This window comes from Leguminivora glycinivorella, chromosome 1, assembly GCF_023078275.1.
Source record: "Leguminivora glycinivorella isolate SPB_JAAS2020 chromosome 1, LegGlyc_1.1, whole genome shotgun sequence".
Classification (NCBI taxonomy): domain Eukaryota; kingdom Metazoa; phylum Arthropoda; class Insecta; order Lepidoptera; family Tortricidae; genus Leguminivora; species Leguminivora glycinivorella.
In genome coordinates, this window is record NC_062971.1 from 35,654,291 (window position 1) to 35,676,593 (window position 22,303).

At 35.5% G+C, this 22,303-nt stretch overlaps 1 protein-coding gene and 1 long non-coding RNA gene across 4 annotated transcripts in view; one reads left to right on the forward strand and one right to left on the reverse strand.

Moving 5' to 3' along the window:
* Window positions 1-20,662, forward strand: part of LOC125232030 (hrp65 protein-like) — a 31,085-nt gene extending 10,423 nt beyond the window's left edge. Inside the window, exons 9-12 of one of the 2 annotated variants that reach the window (XR_007177691.1) lie at window positions 18,674-18,713; window positions 19,066-19,144; window positions 19,364-20,247; window positions 20,490-20,662. Coding sequence is in view for 1 of the 2 variants with exons in the window: in XM_048137643.1 (XP_047993600.1) it covers window positions 20,490-20,531 (42 nt within the window). In the remaining variant the exon portion in view is untranslated. The remainder of the gene's footprint in view (window positions 1-18,673; window positions 18,714-19,065; window positions 19,145-19,363; window positions 20,248-20,489) is intronic. The other variant, XM_048137643.1, reaches the window with a different exon arrangement.
* Window positions 6,914-11,043, reverse strand: LOC125232041. Of its 2 annotated transcripts, XR_007177695.1 has the most exons (3): window positions 10,916-11,043; window positions 9,864-9,961; window positions 6,914-8,201 (listed from the first exon to the last, which is right to left on the reverse strand). It is a non-coding gene; the product is annotated as an uncharacterized LOC125232041 (long non-coding RNA). The 2 variants fall into 2 exon arrangements; XR_007177693.1 differs by lacking the exon at window positions 10,916-11,043 and having other exon boundaries at window positions 9,864-10,049.
* Window positions 20,663-22,303: the final 1,641 nt, after the last annotated feature.

A 22,303-nucleotide genomic window follows, 5' to 3' on the forward strand; every position in this document is an offset into this window, starting at 1 on the left:
AAACTTAAAAGATGTATAATTTTAACGCATTTCCATACATGTATGGAATGACTATTAATGGTTGAAAATTGGTCAAAACAGCCATTGCCTATTTTAAACTATTAGAGGGGTGGGTGCTCAAACTACGTTGACACTTCTTTTAGCAATAATTTTGATTGTTTTATCAAAGGTAGAATGTATTTGGAAGATAATTATTTTTCTAGGTAGTTAACTGTGGTTTTCCTTTTCAATGTTTTTTGTAAAATATTAGTAATATACATATTCTTAAAGACTGTCAACTTATTTTTGGGCAACCCTGCTATGTATATATGTTATAAGGTGATCCATTGATGCCATCGCCGAAATCCAGGCATAATCATATGCCGTCTCCATGCTGGGGTGTGGAGGTTGTATATAGCTACTGGATTCTCATTAAGGTATATATCGTATAGTTAAATGGAATTCTGTAGTTACTTTAGATATCTTGCGCTGAAGCATTTTGGTTGGAGACAAACAATGCACACACTCTGTAAGGCTGTAATAGAAACTATATTAGTTTGTTAAATTTAAATCTCGATTCCTAACCTCTACGTACTAATATAGATATAACATTGGGTCGAATAATTACTTCAATCAATTGATTTGCTGTCTTTAAAGATCAGAACTTAGTTCTGCGCAACTTGGTTTTTAGGACCTGTCCTCCTAAATTCTAGAATCTATTTTGACTTAAAATGTAAGTAGCACGCAGTCAAACCTTTAGCCAAATCTTACATAACAATAGTAACATATCACTAACCAACTAAGTGGTATCAATGTAATTAATTAGAAATTCGAATTACAACAACCTAGGTTCGTATATAACATGTGGTGGCATCGCACTTTTTAACTTTTGCAGCATTATTTAACGCTTTGGCTGACTTTTCACGTATACAATACTGAATATACTGATGAAGTTGTGTAATCCTGCACCCAGAACATTAGTTGCAGATATGCTCCGTAATATAAAAAAATGTCTCATCATTTTCTCCTAAAAACCGGATGGGATTTATTCAACTGGAGTGTTCTTAGACAAGGAGATTTTCGATGGCCAAAAATTAGCATTAAGATGCACTGAGGTCGGTACCTTCTCCGATAACATCTTGTTGAGGACTGGGGTAAGGGGTCATCCATTAGGTAATTACGTCACATGTTTAAGGGAAGGGACATGAATAAAGACCATGTGACATATACACAAAGTTTGTAATGGCACTTTGACTTCACTCGTTGCCAAAGGTGTTAATTATTTTGCATTCGATATTCGTTAGACAGCTACACAAGTAGTTTTTCTAACGATCGTACGGATCGCGTTCAAAATATTTTTGAGTTACTTTCTTACTATTTAATTAATGAATGATGGAGTATCATTTTTATAGAGTTGTTAATTTTTAATATTGATATTTGTTTATCACAATACATCTACAGTTATCAAATGGCGTAGAATTAGAGCGTTAGAATCTTATAGCGAAAGTGTATCTACATCTTCGTATAGATAGTTTGGCAAATTTTGGATAGTGACCGATCGAAATCAGATTTTTAAACAGAAATTATGATCGCATATTACCCGTTTCGACATGTCTGAAAGCTTCAAAAGTAGGTATTCTGCTGAATCCTGAACTTTGGCCGAATGAAACACCGCTTTTCTTTGGCAGGACACAAACCCTTTTCCAGAAATATTAAGATTTACCCCATCAAAAACAAAACTTATAAAAAAACAAGTCTCGATTAAAGGATTTCTTGGCGCGGCCTGGAAAAGGGTTAAGTCTTGTGGCCGGCATGTGACGTCATGCATAACAATAGAGAGGTCGAAGTGGACCCCAACTCTGGCAATTTCCATACTGATAATATTCGAGTATTTTGATACATGTGCCTAACTTATTTTCGTATTGCATGGGGATCTTAATACATTCAGCGCTAAGAGCCCCATTTTCAAGACAAAAGGAATCCGATTGGCGGGTTCTTGGCCGTGAATGTGTAAAATCACAGAAAGATCTGTATCAATTTTATCAAATAAAAAAAAACAATATATTGACGAATCTTTTACAAGTATGCCATAAATGATATGGAAATTGACCTGCACGCACTTTAAGACAGGCTATCCAAGTACTAATTTTTTTTTCATCAACGGACACAGGAAGTAAGTAACCATATCAGTAAGTAATACTTTTCCAGAGATATTTAAAAATATTTTAAGCGGGTTACTCACGCGTTAATTCGATGTAGCGTTCGACATGTTTCGATCCATTTTCGTTGATCTTTCTCAAGAGTAGCGACCCCGCCTTTACAAATCGAGAGAGCGACGCATACTCTACTCTTGAGAAAGATTCTCGAAAATGGATCGAAACATGTCGAATGCTATATCGACTTAACACGTGAGTAACCCGCTTAAAATGTTTTTAAATATGATTGAGTCTCACAAGAGTTTTATATTTAAAATTTTCCAGAGCCTAATATAAGTAAAACTATATTATCCTTAAAAATATGTTTTCGACACGAGGATAAATAATGTTTATGGACTTCTCTCTATCAGATTATGAAGCTTTTCCAGTCAAATATTCAAGAAATGGTGCGCTATTTACAACATAATAATAAAAAAATTACATCCATCCCAGATTTAAGTTTTCTTGAAAGAGGCTCATTTTTTTTAACATATTAAAAGCGCACCTATGGATTTAACGTTATGTTGAATAAATAAAATAAACTACAAGAAATCTATAAGCTCATATAGTATTTGATATATTTTAGCGTTTTTATATATAAATAAATCCACTCTTAATAACTTGTATTTTCAGGAACGCCATGACCCATGTGCCGTACTTATTCTAAAGAGCCTTATTCAGATTTTATAACTGGTTACGGTTTTGATCTTGTTTCGATGTCTCAAAATGAAGTTAAATTCATGAGAAAATATACAACAACCAAGAGTACAAAACTCAGGGTTGTCTAAAACTAGTTCAAAATTGTAACAAAACTGCAACTGAATTTGGCTCTAGACGGGCTCATTAGTCATTCTTCGTAACTACGCTTCAACTTTCTTTATTAGTGCTTAAAATAATTGCAACGAAAAACTCCGAGTGCATCGTCAGATCAAATTCATATTAGCAAACATTGCATTGAAAAGCTAAATAGTTTATTAACTAAATAGCTAGTGGACTAAATAGTCCACTAGAGACGTGGATCTAACTTTCAAAAAAATATGAATCACATGAAGCAAACTAATAGTAATAACTAATAACCCCCTGCAGTGCTTCATTCTGAGAGTATTGAAAAGTGGTAGAAATGTTGAAAGACATACATGTCCGTGCCCCATGAGATTGAAGAAGACACAGATAGACTCTCCTCACTTATGTCCTACTTCTGTTATAGTAAAACTATCATAATTTTTTTTTGCGCAATTGTGTTGCGAAGTAATGAGACAATTTCTATCTTTCCTCGGCCGACATAGACGGGATGACATATTTTCATTCCTATCTGTTCCCGCAGATGTCGCTAGGGGTGAGGTCGGAAGGAAACATACGCCATTAATTTGGTGCCATACAACGTTGTATTCTTCCCATTGGCCTTTATTGAACATAGCTTCTCTTATTTTTTATTTAGTAACCCTTTTGAATAAGAACGGAACCCTCATTGTTTCTATGAGTGTCTGTCCGTCTGTCCGTCCGCCAGTCCGTCCATCTGTCCTTCACGCATAGACAGGATATATTTAAATAGTTATTTATTGGATATATTTTATGTTTTTCTCCAATATCCATTGACCAGCCGGAGCATTTGTTATGACAGTAATGTTGCGCTGTTCTCAAAAAATATAATAAATACCCTCTAATTATGTGTAATAATTAATTCAAATTCAGATCGGACGGGTAAAGACGTTGAATAATTGTGGTTGATTTCAATAAATCACTTAATGAAGCCTAATTTATCATCCGTAATTTTGTGTTATACTTATGACTTTAGTGCGGTATTTTTACTAGTATTCGAATTCGCAGTTATCGAACCTGTAATTTGTATGTAACTTCCAGATTTAGTTTTTCTTTCAATTTATAATACAAATTTCTTCATCGAGTTCAAAATTAATGTCTCATTTTAAATTTTGCTTTTTCCAAGATTATGTTATTATTTTATCATGTATTTAGCTAATAATGATAAGAGCAGCGGAATGAAATGTTACATAGAAAAAGCTAACTAGTTTGAATTATCTAGATTATTCTAGATTTAAATTTCCTTAGCTTGTCGTTCAACAACTCCGATATCCTTGAGATCTATGTCACTATCATCACTGATCCATTAAAAACACTACCTAGTTTGTTCATCCTCCGGAGTTTTGATTTATTTGGGTATCATGAATATCGATAAACCAATAGTGAACATGTTCATAAGAGTGTCCATTATCAAGAGGTATATATATCATCCTAACATTGTTCTTTAAATTCATAGCTGGGCACCGTTAATCAAATAGTTAACTTCGATAATCGTTAATCCGTTACTTAAAAAGTTAACTTCGTTAATCGTTAAAGCGATAGGTACATTTCGGTAGATTTAACGGAAGTTAAAGTTAATCGATAATCCGTTAACACGTCATAAAAATAGGACTCCACTGTAGGTATTATGTATTTCTATTTACTAAGTATCCACCAAAAACTATTAAAACCTGTGACGCCAATCGGCAAAAAACCGAAATGTAACAATTAAATACGGTCTCTTCGGGCTTTTACCGCCGTTGGTTGGCTAAATCCTAGGTTTTACTTCGGATTGGTAATTATTGGGTCATTCATGCGGTCGCGATCGTGGTGCGTCGGTTCTTCGGATTGAGATAACAACTCGATGCTGTGGGCCACGATGACTTGGTAGAGTAATCTAAGGCCCGCGCCGGACTCTAACTCGATGCGTCGGTTGCGCGATTTGTCTGTCATGCCTGATGATTGCACTCTATTCCCAGGTTAGTGATCGATCTAGCATGCCTAATAAGATTTAGGAGATCTCGAATAGGTAAGTGATCCAAAGTCGCCAATTGGTCTTTAGACTGTTTATAACCGACGGATCTACTTTTACCGATAAAACCTAGGTTTTGCCGTACTATGGGCTTTTACAGCTGCAGTAAGAACGTGGTTTCGCGGCGCAGCAAGCCGCTTGGGGTGCTGGATTAACGATTAACGGACTCGATGAAATTTAACGGAAGTTAACGAATCCGTTAACATTTTTTAAAGTTAACTTAAAAGTTAATCCGTTAATCGAAATGTTAACTTCGTTAATTAACGATTAACGGATTAACGAGTTAATGCCCAGCTATGTTTAAATTTCGTATTCATATTTTCGACCCTTATTTTTTTTATTTTAGTTCTACAATCCGGTATTCGAATCCGATTTGATAAATATAAATACGTTCATTATGAAACATTTTATTGAACGTAATACTAAAATGGCTATCATTTATCTAATGAGAACACTGACTTCGTTTGACAGACAGACATTTCGAGACGACCGACGTTCTTTTTCAGGTATTGTCGTGTAAAATCACATGACACCGAACGAGAAGAGGCTCATTTAGATGACGCGAACTTGAAGACAAATTTCGTTACGATTCAAACTGAGTTTACATCCAATTGAGTATCGCTATGTAACTCTGAGGTTTTTCTCTCTAGTTACCACTGGAATTCTCTGCGAGTTTTTCTACTATATATCACCAGTACGGGGAAAAAATCCCTGTAGCTGCTAATTCGATTTGGTTTGTGTGATTTATTTTCGAGTGGTAAAATTAGGGAAAACATCCCAGTAGTGGTAATTAGTGGGACAGAAGGATGCCCCTAGCGATAATTTTGTGTCATTTCCAATATTAATGTGACTCGCATCGTCTAAATGAGTCCTTACACACCGGAGTTGGCATGGGATGGGGTTGGGAATTCATGAATTTACGGATTGGGGACGCGGGAATGGGGTTTTAAGTTGAGAATGTCAATGTGATGGTCTCTGGCAACATACATTTTATGCTTGCCATTTTTTGAGACTTGACGGTTAGTGCCAAATATGTTAGTGTTTATAATTTCAAGGTCGGATTATTGCTTCATTGACTACTAGCTTTTTCCCGCGGCTTCGCTCGCGTTAGAAAGAGACAAAAAGTAGCCTATATCACTCAGCATCCGTTCAACTATCTCTACTTAAAAACACGCGAATCGGTCGCTCCGTTTTGCCGTGAAAGACGGACAAGCAAACAGACACACACACTTTCCCGTTTATAATATTAGTATGGCTTGTTGATTTCTAGTTTACATTGAAGGAGTTTCCACAGGTTTTCGAAAGGAAACTCATCGATAAATATTCCTATACCGTCGTATTTTAAATTAGCATAGTAAACAGAAAGTCAAGCTACTCGAGAGAGCATTACATGGCATTTGGGGCACCCGTTAATGTGCTGAGTACCGGCAAGAGATTAAAAAAAAACATATTTAACAATCTGCTTTACAGGTAACCGATAAAAGTCTCAACTATTTTTAAATACGTGTATCTGTACCTAACTTTCGTGTAGTGTACAAACCTATTTAGTGGCGTGGCATCTATACAAATTCGATCAAATTGAACAATCTTCTGTATGGGAGGGACATCTACGGACGTCACGCCACAAATTATGTTATTATCCTTGCTGATTCTGTAGTAATAATCGGTAATGCTATTGGACGAAAGTTATTTCATTTGGAAAAGAAAATATTTGAATTTATTCTATATATGGTCATCGTAAACTGAAATCCATATATATGGATTTCTTTTTTGTATTAAAAATCTTGAGCGCTAATATTAACCAAAACAACAGCATCAGTGGTGCTTGTAGGTTGTCAAGCATGATTTTTAAACTGCTGGCTGAATACAGAAAAAAACAAACACCAAAGTTAGAATTGTTAGAAAAACAACTCCAGCTATACACTCAGGCCCTGGTCCTTTGAAGTGATTAACTCGAGAACCGTTGGAAACGGCCGGTGTAGTTTAAGACTAACTTACACCAAGATATGTAATTGGCCTCATTTTATAGTCGAATCATAGTAATGACATAACTAAACTCAAGATTGCATGACCAGACTAGCCTAGTACAAGTAAGTCAGGTCATTATTTAACAAATCCACAGCCAGTAAGGCTTTAAAACTATTAAGGTGCGATGGTACGAAAAGTACATGTTTTACCGCCATGATCGATACTATATATTAGTCAAATTAATTATGTAAAATAGATGACATCTAGCGGCGGGCAGGTAATTACTGGTGTACAAAACACCATCTAATATTTGCTTGTAAATAACTTCACCCATCAATACATTTCATTTATTTTCAGGCAAGTATTATGCCATTTATGCCTTAAGTTAAGACTTACGTGAGCGGTGCATTCCAAACTAACCAACCGCTCAATATAATAATGATGATTGGCGTCGTTTAAATAGCAAATACATGGAACAAACTCACAGTTGGCTTCGTCACTGTAGGCTGTGAAGCTCCCCACATGCGCAAGAAGGCGTACAACTCGTGAGAGGTTAACATGACACACCCTATGCGTGATCATAGCCACCTTCCAACACAGCACAAGCTCTTGTTAAGAAGCTCTGTAACATACATGGGAAATACTAAGTTCCTTAATGTAACAAGAACGTGATATTTTTTCCTTGGAACTAAGCCAGTAGGTGATAGAATCAGTACAACACAACTGTCGTTCAAGTAACATGATAAGGTTACGAGAAATTAATTTACAATTGGCATAGTAGGTGCTCTCAATTACAGATCCGGCTTACATAGCCGTTAAATAATTTAGTAATAAACAATGACAATCAAGACATTACAAAATATTGTCATGTATTTTTTTTTTTTTTTTTTTGAATATATATTAAGCAGAATACATGGCTGTTCCTTGGCAGGACCTTTAACAACCGCTGATTATTTTTTTTCTATCAACATGATAAAATTAATAAATGGTAATAATCAATGTGTACTAGCCACCAATTTTGCTATAAGACAACACACATTACCATATCAAATCTTCATACGAAAGCCACGGTGATACGGCTTCTTTCGTGGCTGTCAGCGCAACGACCGCAGAAGTTGGCCCTTCATGACAAGGTTGTCGCGCAGCCTGTAGCATGCATTCGTTCAGCTAGGCATTCCGAACAGTTGCTCTCTCCGCTCTATTGGAAACCGTAATTTCACCAGCGACCTCTGGAAAGTATGCATGTAAGTGACCCTTTCAAGGTAACCTTGAGATCATTACTCTTTAAGGTCATAAAACATGCTTTTGACAAACAAGGTCTCAAGCTAACCTCTTAAGGATATACCTCTTAAGGACTATATAACACATGATGGCATCTCTGAAGACCTTCATCACAAATAACAGAAGCAGAACAATCCTCTTAAGGATAGACTATATAGCACATGATGGCGTCTGTAAGACCTACATCACAAATAACAGAAGCAGACCAATCCTCTTAAGGATAGTCTATATAACACATGATGGCGTCTGTAAGACCTACATCACAGATAACAGAACAGAGCTAGCCTCGTAAGGGTAGTCTATATAACATATGATGGCGTCTGTGAAGACCTTCATCACAATAACAGAAACAGAACAATCCTCTTAAGGAAAGTCTATGTAACACATGATGGCGTCTATGAAGACCTACATCACAAATAACAGAAACAGAACAATCCTCTTAAGGAAAGCCTATATAACACATGATGGCGTCTATGAAGACCTACATCACAAATAACAGAAACAGAACAATCCTCTTAAGGAAAGCCTATATAACACATGATGGCGTCTCTGAAGACCTTCATCACAAATAACAGAAACAGAACAATCCTCTTAAGGAAAGTCTATGTAACACATGATGGCGTCTCTGAAGACCTTCATCACAAATAACAAAAACAGACCAATCCTCTTAAGGATAGTCTATATAACACATGATGGCGTCTCTAAAGACCTACATCACAAATAACAGAAACAGACCAATCCTCTTAAGGATAGTCTATATATAACACATGATGGCGTCTGTAAAGACCTACATCACAAATAACAGAAACAGACCAATCCTCTTAAGGATAGTCTATATAACACATGATGGCGTCTGTAAAGACCTACATCACAAATAACAGAAACAGACCAATCCTCTTAAGGATAGTCTATATAACACATGATGGCGTCTGTAAAGACCTTCATCACAAATAACAAAAACAGACCAATCCTCTTAAGGATAGTCTATATAACACATGATGGCGTCTCTAAAGACCTACATCACAAATAACAGAAACAGACCAATCCTCTTAAGGATAGTCTATATAACACATGATGGCGTCTGTAAAGACCTACATCACAAATAACAGAAACAGACCAATCCTCTTAAGGATAGTCTATATAACACATGATGGCGTCTGTAAAGACCTACATCACAAATAACAGAAACAGACCAATCCTCTTAAGGATAGTCTATATAACACATGATGGCGTCTGTAAAGACCTACATCACAAATAACAAAAACAGACCAATCCTCTTAAGGATAGTCTATATAACACATGATGGCGTCTCTGAAGACCTACATCACAATTAACAAAAACAGACCAATCCTCTTAAGGATAGTCTATATAACACATGATGGCGTCTGTAAAGACCTACATCACAAATAACAAAAACAGACCAATCCTCTTAAGGATAGTCTATATAACACATGATGGCGTCTCTAAAGACCTACATCACAATAATAGGTCTTATGCACATGGTCCGCCTCCTTAGGCCTGCATTGCATAAACAGAACTACTTAAGAAACAATAATCAAAGTGCTAAATGTATAGCAGACATTAAAGTAATCATTATAATTATGACTCACACTTTAAGTGACGGAAATCACTTCATTTGTGGATATCACATTAATTACACTACCATGGATACCACAAGATTCAGGTACAATGTGCTTATCAGGAAACCCTGTGAACAGAATATATTATTAACATCATGTAAAGGCAACACAACTCGGTTCTTAATCCGGCGTGTATATATGCAATGGAAACTCAGTTCTTAATTTGAAAGTAATAAGACAAGCACAACTCGGTTCTTAATCTGAGACTAATAAGACAAAACACAACTCGGTTCTTAATCCGGCGTGCATATATGTAATGACAACTCAGTTCTTAATCTGAGACTAATAAGACAAAACACAACTCGGTTCTCAATCCGGCGTGCATATATGTAATGACAACTCAGTTCTTAATCTGAGACTAATAAGACAAAACACAACTCGGTTCTCAATCCGGCGTGCATATATGTAATGACAACTCAGTTCTTAATCTGAGACTAATAAGACAAAACACAACTCGGTTCTCAATCCGGCGTGCATATATGTAATGACAACTCAGTTCTTAATCTGAGACCAATAAGACAAAACACAACTCGGTTCTTAATCCGGCGTGCATATATGTAATGACAACTCAGTTCTTAATCTGAGACTAATAAGACAAAACACAACTCGGTTCTCAATCCGGCGTGCATATATGTAATGACAACTCAGTTCTTAATCTGAGACTAATAAGACAAAACACAACTCGGTTCTCAATCCGGTGTGCATATATGTAATGACAACTCAGTTCTTAATCTGAGACCAATAAGACAAAACACAACTCGGTTCTTAATCCGGCGTGCATATATGTAATGACAACTCAGTTCTTAATCTGAGACTAATAAGACAAAACACAACTCGGTTCTCAATCCGGCGTGCAACTTGTCTTATTTTTCCCGTGCCCCTAAGGTAACACGCTTACTATATATACCATTATTGAAACACATTCCAGTCAAGCAAGAATAATCATATGGCACTTGGCTTGACTTATCGAGGTTTCACTACATTCAAATAATGTAATATTTTATCTATCATTGTTCACTTACCAGATGGTTCTTGACAAAGGTATTTATATATCATCATCAGGCATGGTGCATAAGCTTAATAATTAAACCATCAAGCTTGCCAGACACACTAGAGAGGTGCTCCAGCTGTAGGTATATGTGCAATTTAAAGCACAACATTATCCATATAGCTGCCACCTGCACAACTACATAATTTTGTTAGTTGTGTTAATACTATGCATATGCAAGAATACTTAGTACAGGTGATTGAGTTTTTATAACAAAATATCATTATTTTTGATTCTTGCAAAAGTCACAAAACATGTAAAATATATATATTCTTGTGAAATCAAGAAGCAATAGAAGTGTACAGTTATTTTTTTTTATATTTCAAGGAACAGAACATATTAAAAGTAGACAATACTTGTCAACTTCAAACGTTACCTGTTTGTCATGCTTCGGTTCAGAAACATTCCTTCGCAGTGAAGGGTTAAAATTATTAGAAGCTCCAATTAAGTTATTTACCTCAGATTATTGCACATCTGTTAAAAACTTAACTGATTGGCATGTTTCAAGCCCAATTCCAAATCAAACTGATTTGTTGTAACAGACAAGTATAGCATGTAGACCGTTAAAGTCCATCAGGTCTATAAATATCAAAATCTCTTACCATTAGCTATGACAAATTTTACCAGTGTCATAAATAGTTCAATAGATATCCAGTTTGGTGTTTCCAGCTTTTAGCAAGATTTAACCTCAGGAACTTCTGGAATCATGCCTTATCAATGCAAGTATTTTCAACTTATGGTCAATATTCACCAGGTTACCGGCAGGCAACTACTGTAATCAATAAATTAATCTGGAAAGGAATGTAATTAAGGAACAAATTATATCACTGATAATGCATTAAATGGACACTGGACTATGTCATGATAATAAATGTTCCAAATGTCTGTCTAGGTAATATATTTGTCTTTGGTTCAATTTAGAACATGATTACATTGATTACATTTCTTGTCAAAAATGTTTGCAATGCTAAACCAGCATTATTATAAACAAAACAGCATCAACAATACACTATACTTCAGTGCTATGCCCTTAATTTTAACACACATTATGGTTTTAACAAGATGCATAATTAACCTCATCAAAATATTATTATTATTTTATCAACATTTTTGATGAATTTGTGCCATGTAATATAGCAACATGTTTCCTCATTTAGAAAAATGCAAGATCATACAGAGTTTATATGCATAAGAATGTCACTAAGACAGATTTCAAAATACAGTCCCCGGAGAAGTGTTAGTGAACTTATAACAAAACACAAACAAGACAAGACAGTTGTCAAAGTTTTCTTATGCTTATTTACTCATCCCTTTATACCAACCTGTAGTGAATTTAAAATGTATTTACTGTCAGTATACTTACATAAGCCAGATGCAATGGTACAATATTATTGAGTAGGATAAATACCTTATTCCATGTCATTCCGGACAAACTTATATTTAATATGACAAATAGGGCAAGATAATGATCATCTCTCTTTGTAGATCATTAAACCCATAAAGTCACCTGTTATAAGGAATCATTTAGGTGTAATTTAGATCTAAGTACTTGTATCTTATACTCTGTTTCACTGTGACACTGTGACAATTGTCAATATATCACAAGTAGGTTCAATATGTATTATGTATTCTGAAACATATCTGGAAGCACAAAAACACAACACACAAGTGAGCTAATGATTATTCATTACTGCAGCCCCTCTATATATACTGGTAATACTCTTTGCCCGGAGCATTATGTGAATGACAACTTGGATGTGGTTAGCATCTCACCGTCCATGACTTACTGTGGTACTTATTGTGATACATTTTGTGAGTATATAAAAGTATTAGTATCTTCAACATGTACATAACTAAGTTGATCTGAAAGAAAGAAACACAACACAGGCCACTATAGTGGATGTTGATAATTTCAGCCCCAGAGCACTGTGTTTGGATCACTTTTACTTCCGATTTCACACTCATTATGATAAATTGTGAATATCTCGTAAACTGCAATGAATCTGAAAGACAACACAAGACACGCCAGCACACTAGGCATGTTCTATCTCTTTGTTGGCACAATTACGGACAGGTATTTGATCATAGCCTTTGCCTTTTACACTTTTAACTGTAGTATATGGTGCTAGTGTCTTTACTCGTCGAATCAGATCGACTGGTGTTAATTAAATACTGTTGGATGACAATGAATGGTTACGAGCGCGGCGCGAGAATGATGACATTGTCAATTTCGGACAAATTTCATAGTACGGGCGTATATGGGTACTTAATATCGCGCTTCTGAAACTGTTAGAGTAAAAACACCAGGTCACCACTATTAATTATACAGTTTATTAAACGGAATCTCAAAATACAAGTTCAATGACGAGCTATCTTCAAGTGACGCTCTGAGTCCGTCTGCCGCCATTTTTGACAGCGATGCCTAGGGATGGGGACCAGCGACTAGTGATGTCCTTACAGAATACAACAATGAATAAATAATAATAAATAAATAAATATTATAGGACATTCTGACACAGATTGACTGAGTCCCACGGTAAGCTGAAAGGCTTGTGTTGTGGATACTCTAACAACGATATACATAATATACAAATACTTATATACATAGAAAACATCCATGACTCAGGAACAAATATCTGTGCTCATCACACAAATAAATGGCCTTACCGGGATTCGAACCCGGACCGCGGCTTAGCAGGCAGGGTCACTACGCGCTAGGCCAGACCGGTCGTCAAGGTCTTAAAATAAAACTAGTCATAATACTCATTATTACCTAGAGAAAATGCCATAGAAGAAAGGATTACAATTTCTACAAGTGCGTAATTTACATTAAAAAATGGGATGGGATCCTTAAACTCAATTAAAGTTGAACGCTTTTTTCAGTAATGTTCAGAGTCAATGCCTGTCAACAAAGTATTTGTTGTTGATTTAAAGTTTATTTCACCACACCAACATGAAGAAAATATTTACTTTGAAACATCAAATTGTTATTCAAAATCATTAAACGTCAATCTTAACCGCCAGCTTTGGGTATCAAGTTAAAATTTATATGAAATGTTTTTACACTCTTGTGGATAAAATGCAACTTAAGAAATCATTTGTATAATCAGTTTTTGTAGTATCAAAAGAGCCTTTACTAGTTGTGGTGAAAAGATTATTCAGCGAATGTGTTCATGAAATGCAGAATTTAAAAGATCTTTGCTTGAAGAGTAAATAACTCTGCTACTGGACTGAATTCTTCCGCACCGTCAGGCGTGCTATTCTCCAATCTCCAAAGAAAATAGTTTCAAGTGACATATTCAGTTGCTTCATTTGGGGTGTTACTAAGTATGCTTGGTGTGTGTATGTGTATTTGTTTTGGTTTTGGTGATATTGGTATGGCAGCAAAAAGAGGTATTTGGATGAAGTTGTTGGATGAGTTTATTCTGCTGTAACAATTTTATGGGAATCATGGAATCGAGTAATTAAAATGTAGTGTTTAGTTGGTGTTGCTGGAGACGAAAAAACTTTGATGCTTGTATGAACGCGACAGGGGTAGGCCAAAAGTATTTATTGACTGTGGACAATGTGTGTTGTGTCACGATGAAAACTAAAAAAAATGGAAAAATAAGTTGAGGGAAAGTAAGAACGAGCGAATGATTTAAGATGGTAGTCTGCTCTTTCTCGAAATTCAATCGTGAAAATGGGATGATTGAGTGGATTTTCGATTGTTATGATAGAATGGGCTTCCTATTTACTCCAGGAGTTTCTTTTCTTATTTTACCCAAATAGGCTTTATATAGAAGAAGTCGTCGAATCGACGGATACCTTTAGAAGAAGACCCGGCTGCAAAGTTTTCGCTCTCAGAAGAACATTACCCTCAATAACCATACCTCCGAGAAGATCCACAATATAAATGTAATGTTGGTAAGTTGTCCTGACGTTGCGATTGCAATTTTGTTAAATAATTTACATTTAAAGTGAACGATTCTTCAGTACCCATCAAAACTATTGTACAAACAGCTTTTATCACAGGCGGCAAGGCTTAATCAGCCTAGCCGCGCTATTATTGAGAAAAACCTTAATTCCCGAAAGGATTTTCAGATACTACAGCAGTACTTTGTTTCTGTTGCATTAACTACGTACTCTATATTCGCGCCATACATCGCTGCACTCTTGTCTACTGCAGTCTTATGGCTCTCCATTGCTTATCTCCGTGTTAAACACGAGAAACTGCTGCACATAAAGTCAGTTCTGTTAACTTACTTTCAAGAAACAGTGCTTGGAATATATAGTTAGGTAAACTGGTTTTGTCAGTAAAAAGCCAGGTCCACACAGAGCGAGGCACGTCACTAGGCAATGTGCTCGCGCGGCAAACGCCGTGCCTCGGCCGAGGCAGGGTACTTGGCAGAGCGAAATGCCCGTGCTACGTCGGCCGAGACAAGTCTACATAGCACGTTTGCCGCGCGAGGAAATTGCCTCCCTCGCGGCGACCCTCGCTCTGTGGTGTGCGTGTGGATTGAGTGAGCACCTTCCGAAAAAAAAAAAAATATGCTGATCATTTAGTAAAAGTTCTAAAACAATTGTAAAACGAATCTCTGAATTTGTAAAAAGATAAATCAAAAGATACAGTCATTAACATGTGCTCACTCAGTTCTCACAAACTACCAACGAAAACAGTGAATGTATTCATTTAACATATAATATTTATATTATACTAACATTTAGTAAAAAATATGCCAACCTACCTCTATAAATTTTAGATCACCTAGTTACGTATTAAATTTTTTACAAATAGTTTCTTATGCTCACTCAATCCTCACACTTTTGAAAAGCCGAATTTTGATGAAAAATATAAGATTTAGACCGCCAGTTATTATATGTGTATAGTTTAGTAAAAGTGAAATGGGAATTTGTAAAATACAAAACGAACCACTAACGTGTCAGGTTTTTTTATAATAATTTTTTGTAAGTGCTCACTCAGTCCGTTTTGAGAAAGTTAAAAATGTAAATATCTTAAGATTTGTAGCACCACAGACACTCGATAGTACTTCAAAATTTAGTAAAAATTTTTACTAAATATTCACCATCTAATATTTTATATTCGTTGTCTGGTTTTAAAGATATTCAGACATAACTTTTCTCATACAAATGTATCATGTAGGGTGACCACACTATGTCGGCTCTTGATTTTCCCCGCCTTCTCATTGTCATATTGAGATTGGGGAGTTTCGTTCAATTTTGATAATAGTTTATATTAAACTAATACCATATTAATTCTCCATCTGCAAACTGTTTTTAGGTTATGTTCTTGGCCTAGTGATGATGTGTATTGTGTATTTTTTATCGACGTCAGGATAATAACCATATCGACATTCATGCATTAAAAAGGACATGAATGATAATTGGTAAGAAACAAAGAATATAATACTTCACTAGTAAGAAACCAGAAATGCTAAACCCTACATGATACATTTGTATGAGAAAAGTTGTCTGAATATCTTTAAAACGAATATAAAATATTAGATGGTGGATATTTAGTAAACATTTTTACTAAATGTTGAAGTACTTTCGAGTGTCTGTGGTGCTACAAATCTTTAGATATTTACATTTTTAACTTTCTCAAAACGTGTGGACTGAGTGAGCACTTGCAAAAAATTATTATAAAAAAACCTGACACGTTAGTGGTTCGTTTTGTATTTTACAAATTCCCATTTCACTTTTACTAAACTATACACATATAATAGCGGTCTAAATCTTATGTTTTTCATCAAAATTCGGCTTTTCAAAAGTGTGAGGATTGAGTGAGCATAAGAAACTATTTGTAAAAAATTTAATACGTAACTAGGTGATCTAAAATTTATAGAGGTAGGTTGGCATATTTTTTACTAAATGTTAGTATATAAATATTATATGTTAAATGAATACATTCACTGTTTTCGTTGGTAGTTTGTGAGAACTGAGTGAGCACATGTTAATGACTGTATCTTTTGATTTATCTTTTTACAAATTCAGAGATTCGTTTTACAATTGTTTTAGAACTTTTACTAAATGATCAGCATATTTTTTTTTTTTCGGAAGGTGCTCACTCAATCCACACGCACACGCTCTGTGTGGGCTGATGTGGAAACTAAATAAAAGACTGTTGCTATTTTTAGGGTTTGTACCCACTAGCATAATTTTGTTATACTACTATGATTGTGCCCTATGTTCTACTGACAAAGGATTTTGCCAAACTATGCTTTCCAGCAAATATTTCCTTTGAATGAAAAAGGATTAATTTTTCTGATGAACAAGGTTTGATGTGTATTGAGTTGACACATGTGACAGTACTAAATAAAACCTTTTTCTTTTATATCTATTATTGCAGTGGCCAATAGCTACATGCTGTTCTACTGTTACAGAAATTTACAAGCTAACTTTTTTACCTTTTAAGCATTGTTTTTTAGATTTAGATGTGTTACAATGTAAACTTTCTTTACAGCTTCTTGGTGATGAATCTATTGGGACACGCATGTACCGTTTTATCTGTTAGTGTAGTTTTATGAAAAAATACTTGCGTACCAATCTAATCATCAGAAACCAAGTTTATCGGACATGTTTATTTACAAGTACCCATATGATTACCAGTACTCCTGGTCAAATATATCTTCAATTAATAATCTAGTATAAGGTCTAACCCATTATTTGTTTAGCTATTCAAATTCGAACGGAGGAGAGAGTCTTTAATGTTTAATTTATCGCACAGACCAGAATAGTCTACCGTACCAACCGATGGGGTTACAATTAATTCATCGTCACTTGTTAAGACTAGGTTCAGCAGTTTTTAAGCGATCTCGACGACTATTATTGATATAGAAAATTTATTTTTATTTATATATTACATTGCGACACTTGCGGCTCTACTACTACATATTGTTAAAAACAGCCTAGTTTCTTGTTATTTCTGAGCTCGGAAACCTCACCTTCAGAAGACTAATAGGAATGATACCATCTTCTTTTGTCCCAAAGGACATAGATGGGCATCAAAAATTCTCTTGGTTCCCGGTGGGCTCAGATAGAGAAGAATCATTCCTTCCTTCCTCCTTATATTGGTTTCGTTTTAAAGTCTAAAGTTATTAAGACAAAACCAGTATTGTATATCATACTTTCGGATTATTTGGTCTGTGCTTTAAATCTGAAGATTTAACTAAGCAATACGCAAAATTCTTAGCATCCTAAAGAGGCGGTTTCTTCTTGCTTTCTTTCTGTAGGTAAAACTAACAAATATTTATAGCTGAAAGTGGAGAAGGGCGCGCCTTCCCGCGCTGGTTGTCTATAAACATTTCAAAAAATGCAAGTACTCATGTCATCGTCTGATCTACTCATATTGTGTATGATATGAATAAACCTCCTGAACACAAACTAAATAACCAACGTGAAATATATCTCGGTTGACGCTTTAAGCCTGATATGAACACCGAACCTTCGTAGTTGATCGAATAATGAACTTTATACATACATATCTATTCTTACAACATTCCATTAAATTTTATAATATGTGCAAAGAATTTGTGAAAACATACGATTATCAATGTCGTCTGTTAATTATCATAACTATTCTTTTCACATAATGATTCCGTGGTACACAGCTAGTCAGCACTTAACCGTGTATATTTGAATCTACATTTATTATTTTAAATTTCATCGTATTTTCTTTCAGGTCCGTGATTTGGTATGAATATATTCGCTAATAGCATTGTTGTGTTTACAGGTGTCCGTATTCAGCTAGATCGCGGAACTTAATGGAAAAGGTAATTATGAGTTAAAAACTAATAATATACTTAGGGTACAGGCGGACTGTAACTTGATTGCAATTTATTTGAATACCCTACGGCGACTGCACAGTTTCTACTTTTCATACAAATTGCAGACTGGTTTCAGTCAGTTTGAACATACCTTAATGTGAAAATAAAAACAATATGTTTAGCTCTTCAATATTTCTACTAGACTGATTTTAATTTTATCATGATGATATATTTCTATTTTTGTCTTCTTTTCCCGACGGATGCATAATGACGCATAAAACTTAGTTCTGACATTAAATACTTACTTTGCCTTACGACACAGAGTTATACTGTTTCTACAACAAGTTTTCTTTTTCAGGTCAAACATGAATAATCTTTGGTTTAAATTAAACACTTAAAACATTCGGGGTTGCAGCTACGCTCTGAAATAGTTCAAGGTATTTTTTTTTCATTTTTATAAAAGTATAAATTCGCGAGTTAATTTACAATGTTGAATTTCTATTTAAAATTGATTTTAAGATGATGATATATTTATTTTTTGTCTTCTTTTCCCGACGGATGCATAATGACGCACACAATTATAATCTGATAAAATTATGATAATAATTTATAAATGCACTGTTTACTTAAAACTAATTGAGTTTTATATTTTTCAGGATGGACGGAGCTTCTGTGGACTGCGAAACGATCAACGAATGAAGAATAGAATAAATGTACACAAAACTGATCGATATAGCTTTCAAACACACATTTTAGTACATAAACATAACCTAGTTAGGTGACAGTCCATAAAGTATAAATTTGAAACCACAAAACTAAGGCTGTGGACTGGACGCTAGCAGCGCGTGATTCGGTGAGCGGGAAATCCAGGCATTCTTAGCATTCTTACTCCGCTTGACCAAATGTATTAGATTAGATTAATTTATTTCTCATTGAAAATGTACATTAAATTTTACATGTCAGAATAAAATAAAATGCATTCACAAAAAGATCGTCATTACACAATATCAAAATAATGTATATAATAATAATGTATATGATGTATGAATCTTGACATGCCGCTTGCCGAAGGGTTAGGTATTTCCACTAGTTACCGCGAAGGGACAAAAATCCCACCTTATATCGGAAACGTTCGTTTTGACTTGTTAGATCGGTCAACGTTAGTACTTTTTGCACTGAAACTGACTGAAATGGCGTGTGTTTCTTGAAATACGAAGGAAAAAACATTTCTTACTACATCTGTAGTTAGGTACCACTGGTAACAACTTTGTGGTAACTAATGGGTATAATCTTCTCTAACTGCGCCGCTAGCGTCCAGCCTGCAATTTCTCGCACATTCTTATAAAACAGGCGATGAAATAGATTAAAAATAATATAATTATAGTTAAATTAATGTCTTTTAAACATATTTACATAGATGTTGCCTTCTAATTCATCGATTAATATCACCCATGTAGTTTGAAGAGAATATATTTTTGTAGTACATACATTCGAATAAGAACCTGTAGTTAGGTTATCCGGTTGCTGTATTAATTTTACGGTGAGTTATAATTTATTCCATCATAGTAAGTTATCAAATAAAACACGTTTCCATGAATGTGTAATTTATTTTAAATTGTTTTTATTCTACAATATCACATGATGATTCTTTTTTTGTCTTCTTTTCCCGACTGATGCATAATGAAGCACAAATTATCTCACGTATTGTTCTGATATAAAACTTAAAGCCCTAGAAACTAGTTTCTCTGCGATCGGTATTAACTCTTGTTTTCCTTGTTACAGGTCAGGATACTTGATATTCGTAAGTTAAGCATTTCCAACTAAAACATTTGTAATTGTAGTAAAAAAACTTTGACTGATTTTATTGTTTGTTAATAACTTTTATTATTGTGATACCTTGATGCAACTGTGATAATTGACTTTTTTCTGACTCCATTACAGTTTTGATAAGTCAACATTGTTTTATTTTTAATAACACGAGCTCGTTATAGATTCACGGTGACGCGCATATTTGTATAATTGAATCTTTAAGTACCTTTTTTTTATTTATTTTTTTATACTACGTCGGTGGCAAACAAGTATACGGCCCGCCTGATGTAAAGCGGTCACCGTAACCTATGGACGCCTGCAACTCAAACAGTGTCACATGCGCGTTGCCACCCCATTAGAAACTTGTACATTCCCTTTTGCTGTGTTAAGTACACAGCAAAAAGGAGTGTACAAGTTCTAAGGAGGTTCGGGTTGCCGACGACTCAAAGGACAATAAACGGAACAAGTTAGTTCCGTAAGTCCTCCCGTCATCAGCACACCGCACCCCCGTTGAGCTCTGGCAGCCTTACTCACCGACAGGAACACAACACTATGAGTAGGGTCTAGTGCTATTTGGCTGTGGTCTTTTGTAAGGCGGAGGTACTACCCCAGTTGGGCTCTGCTCTAGATTCGTTTAGGGTACGGAACCTGTGAGCAAAAGCAAGCATCATCGTGGACGGAACGATCTTTGTCGTCAAGCCATTGGTTCTACTAAGAGCTGTTAAGAGATGAGCTATCGGCAATAGAGAAACGAACATATATTGATTGATGATATTTAACGAGAAAGTTGATTAGGGTCCATGCGATACATTTTACTATATTACATCTAACACCTGGGTGGCTAGCCGAATGGCACAATCGCTCACGAAACGCTCACGAAACGAAGCGCTAGTAGATATCTATCTCTATCGCGCTTGCGTATTGGCGCGACAGAGCCAGCGGCGTATCGCTTTCGTTTGGCGTCGGAGAAATGCCATTCGGCTACGGGGCCTGTACTGGACCACGGCTGCAAATTATGAACGAACAAAAGACTATAAATCTCTCATTTACACCGGAGCGACCCGAGTGACTATCTTTTGTTCGTTTCTAGCGCTGATAGTTCATCGCTTACTCGCAGCCAGTGCCCATGTCACTTCAATTCACGGTACCAAAGACAAATGTAACTCCGTATAGACGGATGAAGTCTAAGAAAAAAACGTACCTCAAAGCCATAGAGATAAAGGTACGGTGGCCTAGATGGCGTTACACCTTTGGGGAATGCTCGGCTAGATGGCGCTAATATTAATATTTGACATTTTAACACATCAAGCTTACAATATGGGCCAAATTGTCAAAACTGAGGTTCAAAAGTTTTAGCCTGTGTCAAGAGATGGCAGTCTATGCACTGTGATTACACATTTTACTTTGACTAACTCTCTATAATACTCGATTCTCTTTGACGGTACCAACCGTGCTTAGAAGAATTATCCAAATTCAACGAGGCCGGAATGATTTTGTTAATAGCAAAGACATATATAACTCCGTATACACAGATAAAGTCTAAGAAAAAAACTTACCTCAGTAGCATACAGAAAAAGGTACGGTGGCCTAGATGGCATTACACCTTTGGGGTACGCTCAGCTGGATGGCGCTAATATTAATATTTGACATTTTAAAACATATCAAGCTAAGAATATGGGCCAAATTGTCAAAACTGAGGTTCAAAAGTTTTAAGCCTGTGTCAAGAGATGGCAGTCTATGCACTGTGATTACACATTTTACTTCGACAGTAACTCTCTATAATACTC